Source organism: Rhinoderma darwinii, chromosome 4 (genome assembly GCF_050947455.1).
Source record: "Rhinoderma darwinii isolate aRhiDar2 chromosome 4, aRhiDar2.hap1, whole genome shotgun sequence".
Taxonomy (NCBI): Eukaryota; Metazoa; Chordata; class Amphibia; order Anura; family Rhinodermatidae; genus Rhinoderma; species Rhinoderma darwinii.
In genome coordinates this window covers 231,133,384-231,150,392 of record NC_134690.1, presented here as the reverse complement: position 1 = coordinate 231,150,392, position 17,009 = coordinate 231,133,384, and the positions used below count along the sequence as shown (strand labels likewise).

The 17,009-nt window shown below is 40.4% G+C and overlaps 1 protein-coding gene across 2 annotated transcripts in view; it reads left to right on the top strand.

Annotated features, from left to right (window-relative positions):
* Positions 1-17,009, top strand: part of WASF1 (WASP family member 1) — a 73,675-nt gene that overhangs the window by 49,254 nt on the left and 7,412 nt on the right. Inside the window, exons 1-3 of one of the 2 annotated variants that reach the window (XM_075862271.1) lie at positions 2,322-2,408; positions 4,163-4,316; positions 14,986-15,103. In XM_075862271.1, coding sequence (XP_075718386.1) covers positions 4,183-4,316; positions 14,986-15,103 — 252 coding nt within the window. In that variant the 5' untranslated portion in view covers positions 2,322-2,408; positions 4,163-4,182. Of the gene's footprint in view, positions 1-2,321; positions 2,409-4,162; positions 4,317-14,985; positions 15,104-17,009 lie in introns of those variants that run through there. The other variant, XM_075862270.1, reaches the window with a different exon arrangement.

Genomic DNA, 17,009 nt, shown 5'->3' with positions numbered 1-17,009 from the left:
CAACAACGGTATGGATTCTGTCAAATCAACTGAACCTTTGCACAACGGTGACCAACGGAATCCATGTGCACCGAATCCGTCACCATTGAAATCAACCTGTGGTTTCCGTTTGTTTCAGTTTGGATTCCGTTCATGGGTTCCCCTGACGGAAAGGTCCGACAGAACCCATGAATGGAGTCCTGATGCAGATGTGAATGCAGACTTAAATGTCCAAAAATCACAGATAATGTAGTTAAAAACTTCCAACATTTATTACAAGAAGTTTAAAACCAAATAAAACATCCCAGCAATAGACTTGCACAAATAGAGCTAGTCCTAGGTCTTAATCAAAGCTATTTAAATACACATAAATTATTATTATAGATTTGATAGTATGTAATATGATTGGTGCTTGGAAAATGCAAAACCTAGTGCTTCGTAGACCCCCTAGTGGTCAATTCTTCACTTTTCCTTTTCTGGTCCCTCAAACTCCCCCTATCCCACTCTGGTGAAATTATTGACCATTGTCATTGGACTAAAAAAAGGTACAATACGATACCCGATAAAATGAACTGTACTAAGAATGCATGTTTTTATTCACATTTGCCAGTTGTATGCTTTTTACCATAACGCCACATAACTTGGAAAATTAACAGCAACTTTACACATCTCTGTTTCCTTTCGAGGGTTATACAATACTATATGTCAATTATAATTTAAGTGTATCCTGCTTTTGTAACCTGCTAGGTTATCTGTTTTTTTTTCACTGAAACAATAGAGCAGCACACTACGCTATTCTATTGTTTCCGTGACAAAAAAACAAAAACGAAAACCTAGCGGAACAGAGGCAAACAAACAAAAAAATACCATTGAAATCCATAGTATTGCATACGAAAACGATACTTTCCGTTTGTCTGTTCCTCTGACGGAACAGATGAACAGAAAGCCAAACGGAAGCCCGACACTGATGTGAACAGGCCCTAAGGCTGGGTTCACACCTGCATTGTGAATTCCGGTTTTCTGTTCCATCTTAGGAGCAGAAAAACGGAGTTCAAGCTGTGACGGATCTATAACACGATGGACCCCATAGACTTATGTCCATCTCGGTGTCCGTTGTTCTGACGGGAAGACTATAGCTCCATTTCTGGATGGACGGAGCCTTTAACGCAGCTGTAGATAGAGCCTAACACATTGAATAGTTCCTTACAAGTGTAAGGATGGTAATTCCATTTCTGGGGCTTATGACGGAAGTTCCTAATGCTTGCTCTAGCGTTTTTATTTAGGTCAGGTGGTGTTAAATATTCATGAGGGAGCTGCTTTCCTCAGCAGTCAGTAGTTCTCTATTTCAGTACATTATTAAATCAACCAGTTTAACCAAACAATTTGGTTCATTATGAAATTTTAACAGAACTATATTTACAGTATGTTTCCAGTGGCATAGCTATAGGGGTCGCAACTGCGACCGGGCCCCTAAGCCTGGGGTCCTGCAGGGCTCCTGTTGCCACACAGCGCTGTTCGCTTGGGTCTAGCTTCCAACTGAATCTGCGTCCGCAGATGTAGATAGAGTAAAAACAAAGCGTAAAAAACAATGGAGGAATCGCTGTTTTTTTCATTTTCTACCCCACAAATATTTTTTCCCCATTACCTAGTACATTATATGGCACAATAAATGGTGCTACGAAGAACTACAACTCGTCACGCAAAAATCAAGCCCTCATAGTACTATATCGACGGAAAAATAAAAAAGTTATGGCTTTTGGAAGGTGGGGAGGAAAAAATTTAAATGAAAATCTGAAAAATGGCTGCGGCGGGAAGGGGTTAAAGAAAGAGCCCTTTCTGACGGATGCCCACGATGACGCACCGTTCTTGTAAATACACTTCCAAGATTATCCATTAGAACATTGGCGACGAGCGATCCAACGCAGAGGTTGATGGCAGTTTTCGCAGTCCAGATTGTTTGCATGTAAATAGTGCGGATTCATGAATTCCATGACGTCTGTTTTATTCGCACCAGCTATAATAGGCTGGAGTGTCTTCTCAAAGAAATGTCCATCCATTTTAATTTAAGGACAACAAAAAATTGCAATTAATGGGGGAGATTTATCAAGCGGTCTTATGGGAAGAATGTCCTTTGTTGCCCATAGCAACCAATCAGAGCCGAGCTTTCATTTTACCTGAGCTCATTAATATATGAAAGCTGTGGGGTTACTATGGGCAACAAAGAACATTCTTACTATAAGACCGCTCGATAAATCTCCCACAATGTCACTGAGGGGGACATAAACTTCACTTAATCCAATACATTAACCCTTTATTTTTCCTGGAATAAATGTTCTCCCAGGTTGCTCATTTCATAGGCATTTTTCGAATTAGAGAAGAAAAATCTCTTCTTGTTGGAGCTAGAAATAAAGGCCAAAGGTTGTGATTCAGTAGGTACTGGCCTCTTATTTATTAAAACTGTCTCAGAGTAGTGGACTTGTTGCCCAACTAATCTATCTCTAGTGCAGTGTACTTGCTATAGACAACAAGACTGTTTTCTCTATGAAAAATAGAGGTTCACAGCAAAAAATTCAAGAATTGATCTTACTAAGGCCTTATTCACACGTGCGTTGCGCACCTCGGCCGTGAAAAACAACCGTTTTTCACGGCCGAGGTGCATCTGTGCTCGGTGCTGCGGGACACGATATCTCGCATCACCCGTAGATGAGTCTATGGAGAGATGCGTGAAAAGATAGGACATGTCCTATTTTCCCACGGACCCTTCACACGGTCCGTTGAAACAACGGCTGTGTCAACGGCCACATTGAATTACATAGGTCCGTGGGACGGCCAATGTTTCAACGGCTGTCCCACGGACGTTTAACACGCTCGTGTAAATAAGGCCTAAGATATTTTACGGACTACATAGTCCATATGACACAAAGGTAAAACTTGGCTTAAGGCCTTATTCACACGAACGTATAATAGGTCCGTGCTACGTGCGTGATTTTCACGCGCGTCGCACGGACCTATGTTAATGAATGGGGCCTTTCAGACTGTCAATGAATTTCACGCAGCGTATGTGTGCTGCGTAAAACTCATGACATGTCCTATATTTGCCAGTGTTTCGCGCTGCACGCACCCATGAAAGTCAATGGGTGCGTGCAAATCAAGCTCGGCACACGGAAGCACTTCTGGGTGCCGTGCGTGATGCGCGCTACAGTAGTACAAACTATAAATGAAAACCGAAAAGCACCACGTGCCTTTCTGTTTGTAAACCTAAAACCAGAGTGTCATCATGATGCCGGCTGCGCGAAAATCACGCTTCCACGCATCATATGGTAATGACACATGGAGCTGTTGGGCGCGCAAAACCCAGCATTTTTTGTATTATGTTAGCACGTCTTGATATTTGTTGTCATGTATTATTGTACATTATTACAGAACTTTAAAATACATTAGAGGAGATATATCAATACTGGTGCAAAGGAAAAGTGGAGTCGTTGCCCATGCCAACCGATCAGATTCCACCTCTCATTTCTCAAAATCCTATTGGAAAATGAAAGCCGGAACTGGATTGGTTGCCATGGGCAACTACTCCACTTTTCCTTTGCATCGGTATTGATATATATCCCATATTGATGTCGTCATCCTCTCGCTCAAGCTGATGCACTGTCCCTGAAAAATGCCTGTGACTGATCGTATTTCAATATCAGCGGTGTTTATTTTGTTTTTTGTAAGAAGAGTAACCTCCCTTAGTTGTACGTAACTGAGACGGTTTCCATATTATCAGGAGTATTGGATAGCACTGCTGTAGAGCTTGGGTTGCCAAACCGTCTCTGCTTTACCGATAAGAAATCCTTTTGACCCAGCAAAACCATTGCTAGTAAAGGCGGATATTGTCATGCAAATAGCAGAAGCGGCAGAAAGAGCTTTTATTAAATAAAGAACCTATAATACCAAACTGGAATTCTTACGTCTGACTATCACTTCTTTATTTGTTTTTTAAATAGTTCATTACTTTTTAATTGTAGTAAAGAAATCCAAAAACTGATGTTTCAGGTGCCTTTTAACAGTTTAGCGTCATATTATTTAAATTTTTATTTAGGTATTTTGTTTGAATTATTAGGTGTGTTTATGTTCTATTTTTAATCTCTGTATTTGATGGTTTTCTGATTTTTAAAATTAGTTTTTTGCTCTGCAGTTTCATTACAGGACATCACAATGAGGAAAGCGTTCAGAAGCTCCACTATTCAGGATCAACAGTTATTTGACCGTAAAACTTTGCCAATTCCACTTCACGAAACTTACGAATTGTGTGAAAATCCCCCACCTCTCAATATACTCACACCCTACAGGTATGTATGTGTTTGTCAACATCCATTTTTTTTTCCTTCTTTTTTCTGACTGTTAGTGATGTAACCCCAATGCCTCACCCACTTTTCCTAACACATTTGAATGTGTCAGAAAAAGTGGTGCATGGCCTTCATAAAGATGGCATTTGACCCAAATATCTTTTCTTATGTATATTTGCCAAAGTAACCAGAGGTGTAACAACCTATCAGTTTTTTTGTTTTTTTTTGTTAATTGAAAGCTCTAAAAAGAAGTGCAGCATACCACACAAAGTGCACAATAATGCGGTCTGTAGTAAGCCCTCTCCAAAAGTAGGAGCCCACAACATATCCCCAAACTCTCCAAGGCCCTGCAAAGAGTCAGGGTTCAAAGGACTATCCTCACTGAAGCTTAATCAATCAGCACCCCTACTACAATGCTTAGTCCCCATGACCATGGGCCACAGATCCTCACAGGCAAGGCATCAAAGACCACCACCATACAATACAATCATAGAGAATGGCTATTTTGTCGTGTTCAAAATGTTACCTGGCCGTATAACATCTCTCTTTTGGATGTGCAATATTTTTACGTAAAAAGCATGTCCTATTTCCATTCACATATACTTTAGACTTCTCTTTTTCTTACGTAAACAAATGGCCACAACCCATTTCTTTTACATGCAGAAGCAAAGCAAAGGGTGGATTTGTTTTCAGCGGTCACATGGCTTGTTGGTTTTTAACTGCGCTGGTCTCTTTTCCTTGATTTCCTCTCCCTCTCAAGGTCTGCTAGCACTTGGTACCTGTACAGAGAAAGCATCCAGTAGCTCAATGGCTGACCTACAGGGAAAGGAGGCTTAGACATATTCAGTGGTAACTCTTTTAAAGGGTACCTGTCACCAGCATTTAACCTATTATACCAGCAGTACCTGGTAGAAGTCATTCATTTATTTATATGTAACCATATATTCCGTGTTTTAGTGTTCCAGGGCCGTATGCTAATGAACAGAAGTCATATCTTCGTTCCAAAAGAATCTTCTCTTCATTCCTCAAGCCTTTCCGAGTTTACTCTGCCTCCTTAAATTTGTTTGACAGCTCCTCGCCTCCCCCATCACACATGGAATCCCGCGCTTGCACATCGATGTTCTGGTGCGTGCGCATAACGGAACACCATAGTGGCGCATGTGCATTTACTAGATTTGAGGCCTGGACGAAGCAGGGAAGGGTATCGGACCATACATGACGGGCGCATGTGCGCTATCTCAGACAGGATTTTGGCATTCAGGGTGGGCCAGTTTTTAGCGGTGGGCGGGCATAAGAAGAGGAACGAAAAAGACTGCCGGATTATTGCCATAAAAGGCTCAAAATGTTTGCAGACCGTTATTTACGGTCGGAGGAGGAGTTTAGGGAGGGGATAACAGCAATGAACCTTTGACAGCAGCGGCCAGCGAGGGGTGAGTAGAGTTCAATAGGGGAAATGGTGGTGACATGTTCCCTTTAAGCCAGGGAAAAAGTGGCAAAAGTGCATAAAATTGTCATAAGAAATACATAAATAACAATTTTTTTTAATATTCTTAACATGTGGATTACCCCATAACAATAATTACTAATGCTGTTAAAATTATCTGACAAAACCAAGTTGTCTTTTCCTTTTCACAATAGCTGCCTGAGCCTAAACCACTTGTTTGATACTTGAATTGGATTTACTTTTAATTACTATATTGCGCATTTTCCATCTTTGGCTCTGAGCACTTTCACAGTGGTCATTCTCCAACGTTAGTAAACTTGTAAAAAGCAAGGTCCATAAAGGCATGGTTGGTTGAACTTGGTTTGGAAGAACTTAAAGGGGTTTCCCCACGAGGGCCATTTATGACATCCACAGGATATGTCATAAATGTCAGATAGATGCGGGTCCCACCTCAGGGACCCGCACCTATCTCTGGAACGGGGTCCCCTAAACCCTGTTCTAGCTTTGTCTGCTATCGCTGACTCCCGGCCATTTCCTGACTTCATGGTCAGGAGTTACGAAGTAACTCCCATAGTAGTGAATAGCAGTTACGGAAGCAGAGTAGCATGCGAGCTACGTTGTTTCCGTAACTACCATTCAGTTTTATGGGGCTTACGAAAGCCGTTTTCACCTTCATGGTCGGAAATCAGCCGACACACAAAGAGGTAGAACGTGGTTTAGGGGCCCCGTTCTAGAGAGAGGTGCGGGTCCCAGTGGTGGGACCCGCATCTATCTGACATTTATGACATATCCTGTGGATATCAAGAAAAAATGGATTTTTGAAGCAGCACTAGTCCCGAGTATGATGCGGTGCACGCTGTCAAGCCAGGCAAACCCACTCCGGCACGATGTAAATTCAAAAAAGTAGTAGGACAACAGCACACGTCTTCAAATCATCAAAGTGGTTTTATTGTCGAGACATCCACAAACGACAGGCAACGTTTCGACCCATAGTGAGTGTGGAGGCTTGACAAAGACCCCACACTCACTATGGGTCGAAACGTTGCCTGTCGTTTGTGGATGTCTCGACAATAAAACCACTTTGATGATTTGAAGACGTGTGCTGTTGTCCTACTACTTTTTTGAATATCCTGTGGATATGTCATAAATGTCCCTAGTGGGGAAACCCCTTTAAGTTCATCCAAACCAAACTCAACCGACCATGCCTTTATGGACCTTGCTTTTCACAAGTAATGAATATTTTGACCCCACAAGTGTTTTATAGATTTTATTAGAACAGGGCCATGCAAATTTAAATCTACATTTTTTTTCTAATAAGATGTAGTTTTAGCTCAACACTTTTACAAGGACTACAGGAGAAAAAGCACCCCAAGTGAGGCAATACCCCATATGTGGTCGTAAACTGCTATTTGGACACACAGCAAGGCTCTAAACGGAAGGAGCACAATATGTTTTTTGGAGTGGAGATTTTACAAGATTCGTTTTGGAACACCATGTTGCATTGGGTTGAGGCCCCCAAAAAATTAACCCATTTTGGAAACCACATCCCTCAAGGAATTCTTCTAGAGGTAATGTGAGCATTTTGACCCCGCAAGTATTTTGCACAAATTAGTGGCTGTTGCAGATTAAAAATTGCCATTTTTCCCATAGATATGCCATTTCAGTGCCCAAAATGTTGAGCCCAGCTTGTGCCGTTGGAGACGTACACCCCATAAATTGTTAAGCGGGTCCACCAGAGTACAGTAATACCCCATATGTGGTCATAAACTGCTGTTTAGACACACTACCAGGCTCAAAAGAACAGCCATTTGAGTGCAGATTTTGCTTGGAAGTAGTTTTGTTTGGGGTTTCACTGTTATTTCAGTTTATAATGTGGGGGCATATGTAATCTGTGCGGAGTACATCAGGTATACGTAAGCTGGGCGGAGTACATCAGAGCATAATAGGGATGATATAATAATGGGGCGATTGAATATTAAAATGACTAATCCATGGATTGGTGAGGTACGCTTTGAACCAGTCCTTTATACACAGGACGGGATTATTGGGTATTATACAAAATATCTGCGCTCCAGTATTGCCTAATCTGTGACTTCTTCACTAGCCCTATAACCTGTACAAGGCCCTAAAGTGTCCTCATCTCTGCTGCAGCTATGGGGTCCACCTGTGGGGTCTAGTAAATGATGAGGTGGGGTTTTTAGTGGAAAAACTACTGGACCTAAAAAATTTGTCTGGGCCATCATTTAGCATCATTGCGTTCTGAGAGTAATAACATTTTATTTTTCCGTTGACGGAGTGGTGTGAGGGCTTGGTATTTGTGGAACGAACCGTAATTTTTATTGGTTCCATTTTGGGGTACATGCAGTTTTTCTTTATCACTATTCAATTATTTTTTTTTTACACAGTGTTCACTGTGCAGTATAAACATCATGTTAACTTTATTCTGTGGGTCAATACATTTACAGCTATACTAAATTGTATATATTTTTTTTTTACGTTTTACTACTTTCCCACGATAAAAACACTCTTCTAAAAAAAACAAACATGTTTTAGTGTGGCCATTTTGTGACAGCCATAACTTTTATTTTCCAGTTGATATCTCTGTGGGAGGGCTTGATTTTTGCGTGACAAACTGTAGTTTTGGGGTAATTGCGACTTTCTGGTCACTTTTTTTTCTTTTTTTAATGTTTTTTTTTATCCCTCGTAGGCGGGGGGTACAGAGGAAGCCCCCTCACACCTGGAAAATGCGGTGGTCGTTCTTGACGGCCGCATTGAAGAGGTTAAACGGGGAACAGAGATCGCTGCCGTTGCAGCGGGATGTCAGCTGCATATTACAACTGACACCCGCTGAAGAGGAAGCGAGCACAGCTCCTGTGCCCGCTTCATCTTCAGAACGTTCCTGGTACGTCTGATTGCACGAAGTTACCTGTAATCCTGACTTACCGTTTTTCAGGAAGGTGTTAAACAGAACCCTGTATCAAGGGAGAAATGTGACGCCGAAGATCCGCAGCAGGCAGACCAGGTGTCTCAAGCCATACTGACCATACAAATAACACCGTTAACCTCATTAACAAGTTCTATATAGCATGTGGGATAGTATCCGGCCAATGAATAGCAAGTAGTTTGCGTGCTTGATACAATATCTTTTGAGCAGTCGATTTTAAAGGAGCAGCTAATGGCAAATCTCCTACATAGCCCAACACCCCACTAAAGAAGTACGAGGAATTGTTACCCTTACTAAAGTATTCAAGAGCTGAAACACTCGGTCCCAAAAATGTTGAATAACCGGGCAGATCCATAACATGTGCAAAAGATCAGCTTGGCCATCTGCATACATTAGATAATTATCATCAGTCCGAAGACCCATCCACTGCAGAAGTATTGGAGTACGGTACACCATGAGGATAACAAACAGCTGCGATCGGAGATGAGACATTATTAAGAGAGATCGTGGAAATCGCAACCAGAATATCACACCACATTTCAGCAGATATGTCACCTACATCCTGTGACCACCTTTCCTGCAAACGATCCAATGTGGATGGAATCAAATATCTTAGAATTTGACCATATTAAAAGGAAATAAGTCCCCTCGTGGAGCCCTCAGCCTCAAGCATATTCAATATAACCGAGGATTTCACTTCCAATGAGAGCGCCTGAGCATGTTGCAGGTACTGGTAAAAAAACGAGTTAAGCAGTTCAAGTCTAGCCTGCAATTGCTGAAAATTCTTAAAGGGAATGTGTTGCGAGTTTATTTTTTTTTATTTTTTTTAATTGAACAGTTAGTGTAAAAATGATTAAACATTGTTCTAATTTTTTACTTTTTTTCACTAGTCAGGAAATATTATAAATTAGATTCTAATTTATAACACTTCCCAGTGCTGGTCACTAGATGGAGCAATTCCCAAAATTGCAGCATTGCATGTGGTAAAGCAACCACATTGCTTTATGCTGCAAAATTTGGGAAAACTCACTCGCTCTAGTGAGCTCTCAGAATCCCCCCTTCTTTTATCCTGGCTAGTGCCGGGAGAAACGAGGGGATTGAACGGTCAAACCTCCTACACTGTGACGCCGTTTTTTGAGCTAACACAGTGTAGTAGGTTAACATACACTAGTAAACACACAGTAAAACACGAACATACATAGAAATAACTTACCTGCTCCAGTCGCCGCCGCTCCCTCCGGTCCGTCCGCTCCGTCTGCTACCGCCGCTCCAAGTGCACAAGTCCGGAAGCCGCGACCCGAAGTAGTAATCTTACTGTCCAGCCGCGACTTCCGGTCCACAGGAAAATGGCGCCGGATGGCGCACAGTTCAACTTGGACTGTGTGGGAGCGGCGCATGCGCCGTTCCCACACAGACGGCGTACAGGATAGTGAATGGAACGGGCCCCGTTCGCATTCACTATGGGACTGTAGCTGCCGTATTCCATGTCTGTATGTGTCGTTAATCGACACATACAGAAATGGAAAAAAAAATGGCAGCCCCCATAGGGAAGAAAAAGTTCAAAAATAAAAAAAAGTAAAACACAAACACACAAATAAATATAAACGTTTTTAATAAAACACTAAAATCAAAAACAAATTTCGTGACACTGTTCCTTTAAGGATCGGATCGCGGTGAAGGTGAGACGAAAATCTAACACCACAGCGTTCTATTGCTCAAAGCCCTGCAGCTGGTATAGCTCCTACAAACGAGCATTACGCCATAGCGTTGTGAACTTGGCAGCACCAACAATACCTTGTAAATTGCAGTACTTCGGTGGGCCTAGCAGTAGGCAAGAGTCTACAGACTCCCAACAGGGAAAGCAAGGGTCCCTCACCCAGGAGATGAATCAACAATTTACCACTAGAGGAGTAGCTTGTACTAGGGTTATTATGTGTCTCTTTCTGGGATTATTCTAAATATTATCTCCCTTATTGTATTTACAGGGAGATAAGGATTCATCCAATACCGTTAAATAAAAAATCTGGGATTTGTGCAATTACCTTCAGCATATGTTTAACCTTTGTGCCAGAAATGTACTGCAGCAGTGGTTAAGAATGAAACACCAGATTACCTGGATGATCTGAAGTCCCTAATTAAAAAGGAAATCGGTTACACCTTATCCTCATTATCCACCTTCCCCAGTACTTCTAGTACAGCGGCCAAGAAACGCCCTAAGCCCATAACTGAATCTGACTCTGATTAGAGTGTAATTCTTTCGGAAGTGGAAGAAGAGGAAAATGTTGATGATTTTTCTCATGAGAGCAGTAATAAAAAATTGTGTTGGCTTCTGAGGATATTGATGGGCTTATTAAAGCTAATTAGAGGAACTTTGAAAATTGATGTTAATTTTTTGTAATCTGGATTAAAAAACTAAGGACCATTCAGTACGAAGACTTTGTTCCTGTCGCAGACTGGTATTCTCAGTTCATGAGAACATCCATAAATTAAGGCAGAATGGAACAAACTATAAAATCTAGAGGGTTCTAAAGAGATGGTGAGGACCTGTGACTGGGAAGCTTCTACTAAAGGTTGACATACCAGTTGCCAAAGTAGAATAAAGAACTTCCCTTTGAGGATGCAACCAAGTTATGAGATTCCTTGGATTGTAAAGCTAAAAGCCTGTTAAGAAAAACCTGGGAGGCAGCAACTGCTTTATTAAAACCTAAAGTTACTTCCACTTGTGTGACCAGAACTTTTCATATTTGGTTAGAACAACTTGAACTCAACTTACAAAATCGAGCCCCAGGAGATCAGAACCTAGAATTCTTAGCCCTCCTTAAAATGGCAACCGTCTTTCTTGCAAATGCCTCTGCGGAGTCAGTTATGTTCACGCTGTACAGGAGGAGTTTCCAGAAGAACGACCCTAGAAATGAAAACCATTTCCTTGACCCTAGAGCAAGAGCACAAAAGGGGTAAAGGGACAACCGGTAGGTGGAGCTTATGGAAAAGGTGAGAAGGGAAACCTTCTCTATTTTACCTCAATCAAAGTAATGCGTCATCTTCCATGCAATGATGCCAGGTGTGGAGGAGGAAGACTTTAGGTCTTCACAGATGAATTGGAAAGAATCTCCCTGGTTGCATAGAAGGCAGGTACTAGGAGCGCTAATGGCAGCTATTTTAAGCCAGTTTAAGATCTAGCTGTCAGTAAGTCATTGAAATCTAGCATAATGTGAATTATTCTTCCCCTGTGGTCAGTGTTGAGCCATTTATCTACAGATACGAAGTGGAATTCAAGGGCTGACATTATACAATGTGCTATCTTAAAATTGCTTAGGAGAGTGCATCGGGAACCGCAACGTTTACATTGTATTCTATATGAAGGATAATGGTTGAAATAGATTTTCCAAGCTCATTAAAACCGTCTATTCTTTGACCTGTTTGTTGCACATGGTGTTAGCATTACAATGGATTTGCTAACAGAGCAGTATGGAAATATGAAACGTGAAGATTGATATATTGTCCAGTAATGTAATACACTTCTAATTGTACAATTTAGTTACATACAAGCATGAAGTACACTAAGAGTTCAATCACTTTTATTTATTTAGTATATTATAGAAAATCGTTCTAGGAACTGGAACAAAAACTCAGAAACGATACATTTAGAAATCTGTTTGGTGTTCTAGTGCCGGTACAGTTTCGATGGTCCTCTAATACAAAAAAGCTTTAACTATTGGCGCTCTTGGGGTCAGACTCGAGCCCGGCATTAATGCAGTGTTAATCTATTGTAAAATGTAGCGGTTATATACAAAACGGCATTTTCTGTCTTGATCGTCTGCTGCTTTGAGCACACGCTGTACAGCAGATGTCACACATTTATGCCCATTATTAAGCATACCAATTAAAATAATGTACTGTACTTTGAACATTCTGTTCAAGTGTGAGGTTCAACTTCTACCCAAAAATCCTCCTCTCATTCCCTTTTAATTCACAGATTGATGCTGTGCGTCTTTCATCTCCTCCAGAATGTACTCAACAAGATGAAAAAAAAAGCACTGCATATATTGCTCTACTTTTTAATTGTCTATATTGCTGCTTGTTCCCACTATCCTTGTTAGAATTTTTTTTTTAACCTTTTCCATGTTTACCCTGCTATTGCGTTTTGTTGAGGATTACTTCAGCGTACTGTAAATGGCTTTGGAATTACATCCATAATTCATAACATCTTTCTTGATTGCAGGCGGTTGGAATGATACTTTGTGTAGTTATAAATATTAAATATGCATGTGCTTTGCCTTTTCTGGACTTCTATCCTTCGTTAAAATTGCAGATTCCAACTGATAAAAGTTTACATTGCCGCAAATGTATTATTTGCCAAATTCAGTTATCTTGCATTCGTAGCTTTCCAATATTCTGCTCTGGAGTTTTTCTATTTAGTTTCAATAGTATCGTCTGAAGACAAAGCAAGAAAACATTGAAAATAAAGCAACTTCCCTACACTTAAGGAGATCTTCAAAAGTTATAAAGATAGTGACAGTGTAAACCATGTAATTCAAACATCAAGGCAAAATAAAACCAGTCTAAGGCTATGTTCACAGCTGCGTCGGAGGCTCTGTTAGCTATTGTGTCCAGTGAAATCACGGACACCCCGACGGAAAGCCGACGGAACCCATTAAAGTCAATGGGTTACGGCTGTATCCATTGTGCAATGGAACCGTTGGTTCCGTCATTCCCTTGTTCTTCTCTGATGGAGCGAAACAACGGAACAGTCCAATTTAGGTGTGAACCCAGCCTAATAAACAAAGTTGGGTCATATAGCTCATATTTAAGTGGAAGCAGGTTGGTTAGCTATTATGTACTGCTTAATGTAAAGTTAACCCCGTATTGAAGTATTAGATTATATAAGATTCGGAGTAATAAGATATGGGTCTTTTGAATAGTGGGTACAAGACCTAAGGTAATACATTATTTTGGGGGAACGGGAGGATGATAGCCATGGCTACCATATCTTCAGGTAGCACTCCATGGTTGGTATCTCTACCGATTTTGAATTTTTTTCATGGATCATAAACAGAGTAAGAGCCTTTTCACATCCGCGTTGGGCTTCTGTTCATCGAGTACATTCGACCTTTCCATCAGAGGAACCGATGAACGGAAAGCGAAACGGAAACCATAGCTTCAGTTTGCATTACCATTGATTTCAATGGTAATGCTTCTGTTGCAGTTTGTTTCCATTCTGTAAAGTTTAAATTTTTTTAGCGGAAACAATAGAGTAGTCGACTACGGTACTGTTTCCGTGAAAAAAAAAATTGAAACTTTACGAAATGGAAACCAACTTCAACGGAAGCATTACCATTGAAATCAATGGTAATGCAAATGAAAGCTATGGTTTCCGTTTGGCTTTCCGTTCATCAATTCCTTCGACAGGAAGGTCAAACGGAACCGATGAATGGAAGTCCAATGCTGATGTGAACACACACTAACACACACCACAACCATATTGAAATGTAGGTCTGGCAATCTCCACTTCTATGCAATATGCATTCTTGCCGTTAACCGTATATAAATTGTGTCAGTTAAAATTGGGCGTTCGTGAAATCAGGCATTTTTGCTCTTCGCACATTGTTGGTTGTTTGCGGAACGGTTTCTGCAAAACTTCTTCTATAAGTGATGTAACCGGTCATGCAAAATGTGCTTTTAGGCACGCCTAACAGGTATATGCCGAATCCTGGATACCACATCCCCAGAACTGAAGTTTTTCTTTAACCTTGAACACTTACATTACTATATACAATACCATATATATTATGGGTCCTATAAGACGGGCCATAAAGTATTTGTATTTTTTCACCCATATAATGCAGAATATAGCCCTTGTACTAAACCACATGAGAACATATCTATATCTGAGAATTGGCAAAGAAACCTAAAGAACAAGGTCTTCATTCTAAAAACCCACCTCTTCTCTTCAGCTATACTTTATATATTAATCTTAAAAAAGAAAATCTTGGGACATTATATATCTCAGAATTTTTCATTGGTCAAACAAAAATAGATGCATTTGAATATGAAAAAATTGGGGCATCATTATCATTTGTCCACTGTACTTACAAGTACGGACCATTGTGCCTTGGTTTGTAAATCGGGATGTGAACATCAATTCTAGGTACAGTTTATGCCTTATAAAATCATTTTTAACTTTCTTTTTGTCTACTTTTTTTTTTTTCTTATTCTCCAATAATCCTCTTTTTTTCCCCAGTCTTTGGCTATGCCGCCATATCTTAATATTTTTGTTTTGACAGAGATGATGGTAAGCAAGGTTTAAAGTTTTACACCAACCCATCCTACTTTTTTGACTTGTGGAAAGAAAAGATGATACAGGACACTGAAGACAAACGGAAAGAAAAGAGAAAGCAGAAGGTATGATTTAGGAGCTTGGAAAAAATAGTAGTGTTTGTTCCATAGTGTTACAATGTTTCACTGTTGTATTGAAGGCAATGGTTAATATATTTATTTGATGTGTTATATCACATGTTATTGAAAAGGATTCAATCCCAAACTAAAAAATGGCCATATATTACTATACTACTGTTGGAGCAGTAGACAAGGTTTATTAATTGTTATTTTTCTATTTAAAGTGTTTCTCCTCCAGAGAAATAGCAGTTTTTTGGGTTCCCCACTCTGGCTAATGGAGGGGGTGCCAAGCTGGTAGACTTTTATTACATACGTATACTCTGACTTTAGGCCGCTTCAGGAGAAATGAGCGATCACATGCGGTTTCCCCAGAGATAACCGGGTTAAAAAAGATGAATCGCTTGGCCGACTTAATTCTAAGAAGCGGCGGTCCAGTTGGGACCACTTACTTAACAGCAGTGGCAGGTACCATAAAGCATTCACAACGTGTAAGGATAATCCAGCATCAAGTAGTCGATAATCCATATCTTTATTTCTTTTAATATGAAGGACTGTGCTTTTCCCAATAGCGATATGGGGGGGGGGTGGTAAGGGCTCATTCGGACGAGTGTGTTCTGCGTCCGTTTGCTGTCCGTTGAAATAACTAACCACACAGGAACCTATGCAAGTCAGTGGGGCTATCCAGACATGCGTGATTTTTCACGCAGCGAGTGTCTGTTGCGTGAAACTCAGTGCATGTCCTATATTGGCCAGTTTTTGCGGACCTGGACGCCTTTTGAAGTCTAGGGGGGGGGGAACACGGACAGTACACGGACGTCACCCGTGTGCTATCCGTGTTTCACGCATCAGTTGCTAAAGAAATGCAGAGAAGTAAAAAAGAAAAGAAGTGCTTTCAGAGGAGAATCACCGACGTGAAAAACGGATGCCACACGCAAAGCACACTGATGGCACAGGGACATGAAATGCAGGCAATACGGTCCGTTTTTTTGCAAATCGGACACGCTCGTGGGAATGAAGCCTAAGACGCAGTCAGCATTAATATCGGAAATTGTACCTAATAAATCACGTGTGAATAAGTCTTCTTTATTTGTAACCAACAATCTATACTTCTACCCTTTTCATTCCAGGGTGGACGTATTAGATAGGTTTCAAGATTGCATAGAATTGGACCTTAACAATTATAAAATGTCATCTATAACAAAATATAGAACACAATTTGACACGCAAAGAACAAAAAGATATAATGAATCTAAGAAACAATAAGTCCATTATTATAAGGCTAGCAGATAAGTGGTGCGGTTGTGGTATTAGATAAACTGTATAGAACACAAAATGAAATCCTGTTACAAGACGCAAAAACGTATAGAAAATCGTCTTGTAATCCTACCCCTGATTTGAAAAAAAAAAAGAATGGTTCCCTAATGGTTTGAACCATAGACGGGATCTGAGCGTTCATTATTAGCAATTGTCTATATCCTAGTTGTCTCAATTATCTATTCTATGCATACTATGATGTTGTTTGTATTTTATTTATAGTGAACTTGATTTCAATATGTGACTTTCAGGGCTCCGTCCCTTAGAACATTCATACACCAGTAAAAGTTATGCTAATTATGCGAAAATCAAAGGGGTTGTCTGGTTTTAGCAAAATAATATTATTTTTTGTATAATTTCATTAAGTTATACACTTTTCCAATCTACTTTTTTTCCCCACGGTTTTTAAGATCTTTGCTTGTTGTCATTCTGTAGAAACATTCATTGTTTACTTCCTGTGGATAAAAATCTGTCCATGGTCATGTGATGGATACACAGGTGCACGGCTCGTTACAGTTACAGTATGTGTACCTTTGCTGTGTCTTCTAATGATCCCAGCAGCTGTGAGATAATCACATGACCATGGACAGAATTTTAT